At 54.9% G+C, this 6,987-nt stretch overlaps 1 protein-coding gene across 2 annotated transcripts in view; it reads right to left on the bottom strand.

The window, feature by feature from the left end:
* Positions 1–6,987, bottom strand: part of AFAP1 (actin filament associated protein 1) — a 93,137-nt gene that overhangs the window by 4,026 nt on the left and 82,124 nt on the right. For both annotated transcript variants that reach the window (XM_007456867.1, XM_007456868.1), the window contains 2 exons: positions 5,086–5,250; positions 2,422–2,612 (listed from right to left, as the gene is read on the bottom strand). In XM_007456867.1, the coding sequence (XP_007456929.1) occupies positions 2,422–2,612; positions 5,086–5,250 (356 nt within the window). The remainder of the gene's footprint in view (positions 1–2,421; positions 2,613–5,085; positions 5,251–6,987) is intronic.

The following is a 6,987-nucleotide window of genomic DNA, read 5'->3' as shown; positions in this document are numbered from 1 at the left end:
CCGCAAAGGAGGTCTCCGCGGACTGACCTCTCCCCGCTCTGGCTGTGTTAACGCGTGACTTAAAATACCGGTTAGGTGACACGGAACGTCGGAACGTCGTTTGAGGAGAATGGTGTCTTAATGACCATTCAAACGGGCTGCTCAGGACCCCTCTGGGGGCGACTAACCGCGGGTGGCCAGCAGCCAGCTTTCCGCACGTGCTCGCTCACTTGGAAATGCCTCCAAAGGCCATGCCGGCTGGGCTGTGGGTGCCGTGGCCGGTGGGAAGGAGAGGACCACGCCGCCCATCCCCGGGGGGCTAAGCTGGGCTCCGAGGAGGGCGGCCCACGGCGCTCCCCTAGGACAGCTAATGAGCTGCTGGCCCAAGGACGTGGTCAGGGTGGGGAGAAGGCAGAGCGTGGCACGAGGTCCGAGGGGCCCTGCGAAGGGAGCAGCGGCCCCATGGCCTGACAGCAGGAGCTTCATCAAGCTGGGCCTGCACCGTCAAGAGCACAGGGCAAAAGGAAAGAGAGCTGACGAGGGGGCGCCGAGGGGGAGACCCTCGGGGGCAGAGAGAGCCCCGGAGAACGCGGGGTCACCCCAGACACAGAGAGTGGTGAGCGGTGCCCGGAGACGTCCAGACCTGGGGAGGTGAGGGCGGAGGTCACGTCAGGGGAGGCAGCTCCAGGGCAGCCGAACCACAGCAGGTGGGCGAGTGGACACCTGGGCACACAGGACGGCGTCTGCAGGGGACGTGGGGCTGGGGCAGAATCTGTTTTGCAAGATGGGACACGCTGCAGACTCTGTCGATGCTTTGAAGGAAGCCAGGAGCGGGGAGAGGTGAAGATACAGCAGGAGGGCGTGGCAGATGCCTGAGGGGTCAGCAGGGGCTGGATCCGGAGCCACATCTCCATCCAATGGGACCAAGGACGGCGATGCCAGCGAATCCTCAGGCCCCTCCTGGGAGGTCAAGAGGCTTTCCTGCCTCCAGTCTGCCTCGGACACGGACCCCTGCCCCGCACGGGCCAGCACTCACAGCACCGCCACCACTCTTTGGGTAGAACCGGCCACCTTATTACACCCTCGGCCCCCAGTTCAGCCGGACGCTGAAAAGCCCCTGCTGGACTGCTCCCCCTGGTACCTTTCAGGGCCTGATGTGAGTGTCTTTCCCTGGCCTAGCGGTCCTCCCTTGCTACAATACAAGCTCCACGGAAAGAGAGATTCTCATCCACGAGGTCCACTGCTGTGCCTGGAACCGTTTCCGGCACACAGATGGGGCACAGCACACATGTATCTAATTTGTTGAATGAGTGAATACATATCAACGAGCTGGTGAACACACAACGAGTGGATGGACACTTTCGTAGGCCAGGCACCATGCCCAGAGCTTTCGCACACACGAGCCCACGCAGGAGGCGACAGCACCATCCCCATTTCACAGATGGAAAATCGAGGCCTACAGAAGGGAATTCATCTCGAGCCCTGGCCTCTTTGCTCACAGAGCCTGCTTTCCTCAACTCCCTGCTATGCTGTGCCCCAAAGGACGGGTGGCTCGGTTGATGTCATGGTTTTGGTGGTGGAAGCCCACACTTTGCCACTGGAATCTGCTCTGCCAAGCGGTCTGGGGGTGGAGGGGGGAATCCTCTGAAAGTGAGGGGCGGCCGCTGGAGAGGGACCGGTGACTGGAGAAGTTTTGAGATGGTCTCTGCAGACAATGGGAGAATGAGGTGACCACTGCCTGGGGGGGGGTGGTGAGGGTGGGCGACAGGACCTCAGTGGTGCCACACACCCGTAACCCAGAAACCTTGCCTGTGGGTCCCCCCAAGCCCCAGGACACGAGAGGAGCTGGCCCAGGGCTGTGCTCTTAGGCAAAAGCTCTCTGGGCCTCTGGCTCCTCATGTGGAAAACAGAAGCCATCACGTCTGACTCAACGGAACAGCTCGTGGAAAGAGCAGGTTCTCCAATGACAGTGGGCAGCAAATCACTCGAGGCACTAATTCGTGTCTAATTCGTTCGTTCTGTTAGATTCCGAGGTTACAGACGGTTTCACTCATTTCCGTGTCCCCAGCACCTGGCATCATTCTCAGGACAGACATGCTAGACACGTTATAAAACTCTGCCACACTGAACAAAGGTTTCTATCTAATGCACTGGCATCAAATGAGGACGTGGCTCCGAAGAGATCAAAAGAACTGAACTCATTACACTCAGATTTTGCACAAGGGGGGAAAGAAGAGAGACTCAGTGTTTCCACCACCTTTGAAAAAGTTCAGTGAAAGACATAAGAAAATTCCACGTCCGTGAACTTAAAACACAGCCAAGAAGAGTGTTTGAAATGGACACGGGAGCTGCGTCTCTGCGGTGCTGATGCTGGGGACGACGGAGGAGCAGTGACCTGAGGAAGCGACCCCCATCTCTCTCCCGGGGAGCGGCAGGTGTTACCTGCGGACTCGACGTCCCTGGCCGGGGCTCGATGGCCAGCCCCAGGGTGACCCCGCCGGCCAGGGCTTTCTTGAGGCTCTCCTTGACCTCTGTCAGCTCCAGCTCCAGGTTGACGCGCTCCGTCTCCCTCTGCTTGCATTCCTCCTCCAGCTTCTTCAGCTTCTCTTCCAGGATCACCTGGGTCTTCCTGCCTGAAATCCCAGAGAAACACGACTGCTCCAGCCAATGGCAAAGGTGTCAAGATAACAGAGGACGGACATGTGGTGCCCCTGAAAGGAGCTCCGCACACTCTGGGGGTTGAGCTCCCCTGCCTAGGGTCCTTCCCACAAAACTCAAATCCAGCTGTTCCTGAAAGGAGCAGGGTCCCTTCCTAACTGCTCTCTTTTGCTGCTGCTGGAAGAATACGGACCAGGAAGCGTGGGACCTTGATTCTCACAAATGCCAGGAGTTTGGGGTCTGGGCCCAATACACTCATTTCGTGTGTGTGTGTGTGTGTGTGTGTGTGCATGTGTGTGTGTGCGTGTGTGTGTGTGTGTGTGTGCGCGCGCGGTACGCGGGCCTCTCACTGTTGTGGCCCCTCCCGTTGCGGAGCACAGGCTCCGGACACACAGGCTCAGTGGCCATGGCTCACGGGCCCAGCCGCTCCACAGCATGTGGGATCTTCCCAGACTGGGCCACAAACCCGCGTCCCCGGCATCGGCAGGCGGACTCTCAACCACTGCGCCACCAGGGAAGCCCCTCATTTTATTTTTAATTTTTTTTAACATCTTTATTGGAGTATTATTGCTTTAAAATGGTGTGTTAGTTTCTGCTTTATAACATAGTGAATCAGCTACACATATACATGTATCCCCACGTCCCCTCCCTGTTGCGTCTCCCTCCCACCCTCCCTATCCCACCCCTCTAGGTGGTCACAGAGCACCGAGCTGATCTCCCTGTGCTATGCGGCTGCCTCCCACTAGCTAGTTATTTCACATTTGGTAGTGTATATATGTCCATGCCACTCTCTCACTTCGTCCCAGCTTACCCTTCCCCCTCCCCATGTCCTCAAGTCCATTCTCTACGTCTGCGTCTTTATTCCTGTCTTGCCCCTAGGTTCTTCAGAACCATTTTTTTGTTTTTTTAGATTCCATATATATGTGTTAGCTTACAGTATTTGTCCTTCTCTTTCTGACTTACTTCACTCTGTATGACAGTCTCTAGGTCCATCCACCTCACTACACATAACTCAGTTTCATTTCTTTTTTATGGCTGAGTAATATTCCATTGTATATATGAATACACTCATTTTAAAATGAGGAACTTGGCCTAGGTGGCTTCCAAAGGTGCCACTGACTTGAAAAGTCCGAATATGTTTCTCTACTCTGAGTCACCTTACTTGCCCCCGTGGTCAGAATACAGTAGAGCTTGCATCTCCATAGCATATAGCACATTCGCTTTACTCATCTTATTCGGAATGTGTTACGGTGGCACAGGAAGGCCGGCAGTTTGCCCACCGGACAGATAAGGAAAGCGATCCCGAGGGTTAACCGACTTGTGAGCACGGCCCTGGCCGACCGCCTGGTAGCACGTGACAATCCCTTTTTCAAGGCCCGAAGCTGGTCTCGTCTTTCTGCATCTTCACTGTCCTACAAACTGGAAACAACAGCGGGAAGAAATTCCCCTCCTGCCCTGCTGACCTGGAGGCTCCCGTCCAGTTCTCTGACGGAGCCTCTGATCCCCCGGGGGGGCGCCTCATGGGAGATGCCACCTCCTGGCCCTCCTACAGGCTGTCTCGAACAGGCTCAGCCCACACCCAGCCTCGCGTTCTTTAAACTCTGAAAGCACTTTCTTTCTTAAAAAACCATATAGGCACGAGGTCAGGAAAGGCTGGACCTGACGACTAACTGCTGTAACACGCCAGCTCCTCCGGCACAGAAGCCGCTGGAAAGCAGGTTCTTCCTCTCGGGATCATCCTGGTCTCTACATTCCTCCTCCTCAACCCCCGAGGCCGGAAACTGAAACCTAGAGAGTCGGCCTTGCCCCAGCCTCCGACTCAGTCTTGAGCTGAGGAGACATACATTTCAGCAGCCCCAGCGCCGGAGCCAGGAACCACACGGCCAGCTCCTGCCAAGGAGGACAGACGGGCTGATCCAGAGACACGGCTGTGGTCCTCACCCGCGCCTCCCTCTTCTTTCCTCTCTGGGGTTGTGCCCGCTTCCCCGGCTCCCTTCCACGAATCCATCACGGTCTGGCCCTCACCAGTCCCTCCTCAGGGAACGGAGGGCTCTTTCTACCCACGCAAAGACCTCTCAGCTGGGCTTCTGAGTGTTACCCGTCCTCCTGCTGAGACACCACCCCTCACACACAGTGACCCTAACTCCTGAGCCCGGAGGCTTGTGCTCCCAACGAGCTCTGCCGTCAGCCCCCAAGGCTGGGACAGCTCCCCGGCACCTACCCAGCCTCAGCCAGCGAGTTGAGGTCCAGGCCCGGCCTCCTCCTGCCTGGTCCATTATTCCACATTGTGGCACCTGCCCTGGGCTTACCACCAAGGCTGCCGAACTGCAAGAAGCACTGCGTGGAATGACACGGTCTTACTAAGAGGAGAGCCTCGCGAGGTTCAGAGCCCAGGGCGCAAGAGGATAAGCCTAGACTCTGGCACCAGCAGAAGCAGGCCCGTCGTACCGGTGTTCACTCCGATGGCGGCCCTCAGGCCCTTCCTCCCCTCCCGCAACTGGGCCAGCCTGTCCCGCAGGCCTTCCCGCCTCTTCAGCAGCTCCTCCTCTTTGGCCTGCAGCCGCTTGGCATCCGCTTCCACCCGGTTCTTGCCGTATTTGTACTGGTCAGCGTCTTGAAAAGAAAAAGCACCAACAGGAAATTAGGTTTAACCAAGTAGATGATAGGGTAATTCATAAAGCCTGTTTAATCAGCCTACTCAGTGAAATAAACTCAAAGCTAGTCACTTTGCTAATTCAACAAGAAAGACAGCAGGACAGGTTTGAACCAAACAGAAAAGTGACCATTTCAGATTATCCAATATTCTTCGAAACAAATTTTTTTTTTTTTTTTTTTGGCGGTCCGCGGGCCTCTCACTGTTGTGGCCTCTCCCGCTGCGGAGCACAGGCTCCGGACGCGTAGGCTCAGCGGCCGTGGCTCACGGGCCCAGCTGCTCCGCGGCACGTGGGATCCTCTCGGACCGGGGCACGAACCCGCGTCCCCTGCCTCGGCAGGCGGACTCTCAACCACTGCGCCACCAGGGAAGCCCCTTTGAAACAAATTTTTAAAATGAAAATAGAATGTTAGGAAATTCCTTTAACGCCTCCCTTTGAGGCATGCAACACATAATCTTCAGCAAGGTCGAGTGTGAACAAAACATTCTGTGATCTGAAAAGAGAGGGTCTGCCGACATCAGAAATGATCTCTTGATGTGTGCAGTTCTCTGTAGTTTTCCAAACATTCCATTACACTGTCACGCCTGATCCTTACAACTGTGCCGTCCAACTCCTTTGCTGACCTGACGGCGCTATCCCCACCTCCAGTGGGGTGGGTACCTGGCATGGATGGAGCACACGATAAATATCCGCTGAGTGAGTGACTGAGCAAATTAGAAAATGAAGGGGCACCCAGAGCAGTGTCTGGAGCCTGACTGCCTAGGTGGGAATCCCAGCTTTTGCCACTTGAGCTGTGTGACCTTCAACAAGGCACTTCATCTCTCCGTGTCTCAGTTTCCTCATCTGTGCAATGGGGGTAATAAGAGCAGGTTCACAGGGTTGTTATGAGGACTAAAGTAACACTTACACAGAACTCTGAGCAAGCACAGGATGGGCACTATGTAAATGCTCATTAAATAAAGTGAGTGGATAAATGAATGAAGAGGAAACCAGCCTTAAGGAAAATTTAGAGATTTGGCCAACATCACACTACTAGTTAATAGTACGTTAAAATCCCGACCCAACGCTCTTGTCCTCGAATTATTCTGGCCTTTCAATAGCAATAAGGGCTCACGATTCTGCAGCTTCTGTGGCCTCCCAACGGCCTCTGACAGCGAACGGCTCAAACCTGATGATGACCCAAGGCCTCCTGCACCTCCTACACCTCCTGCACCTGTGAGCTCACATTCCATGGTATATACCATGTTGGTTTATTTGCATGTCTGACTCCCTTATTAGACTAGAAAGGACTTCTGGGGAGAAGCCATGGAGGGTGGTATAATGGTTAATAATAAAGGCAGTTGACCAGGGAAGAGCCCATGATTGTGGACAAGCAATTAATCCCCCGAAGGCTCAGCTTCACCCTCTATAAAGCGGAAGTGCTAAGGCCTAACTTGTGGGGTTAAAAAAAAAATTCGATACATGTACTAAAACCCACCTAACAGAATCATGTGATGCCCGGGCCGTGGTGGACACTCCCTAGCAGCTCTCATCCCTGGCAGTGATAACAGAGCCCCCGGAACCCTGTCCACTCTGCCAGACAATGGTGAGCCATTTCTAACGATTTCTAGCACCTGTCCTAAACACCGAATTTGCCGATTCTTACAATGCAAACCATTGTGACTGCATGAAAACTGCATTTATGAAGGCAGGTACA

This window comes from Lipotes vexillifer, unplaced genomic scaffold (assembly GCF_000442215.2).
Source record: "Lipotes vexillifer unplaced genomic scaffold, Lipotes_vexillifer_v1.1 scaffold63, whole genome shotgun sequence".
NCBI lineage: Eukaryota > Metazoa > Chordata > Mammalia > Artiodactyla > Lipotidae > Lipotes > Lipotes vexillifer.
The sequence above is the reverse complement of the archived record's forward strand: the minus strand, read 5'-3'. Positions and strand labels throughout refer to the sequence as shown.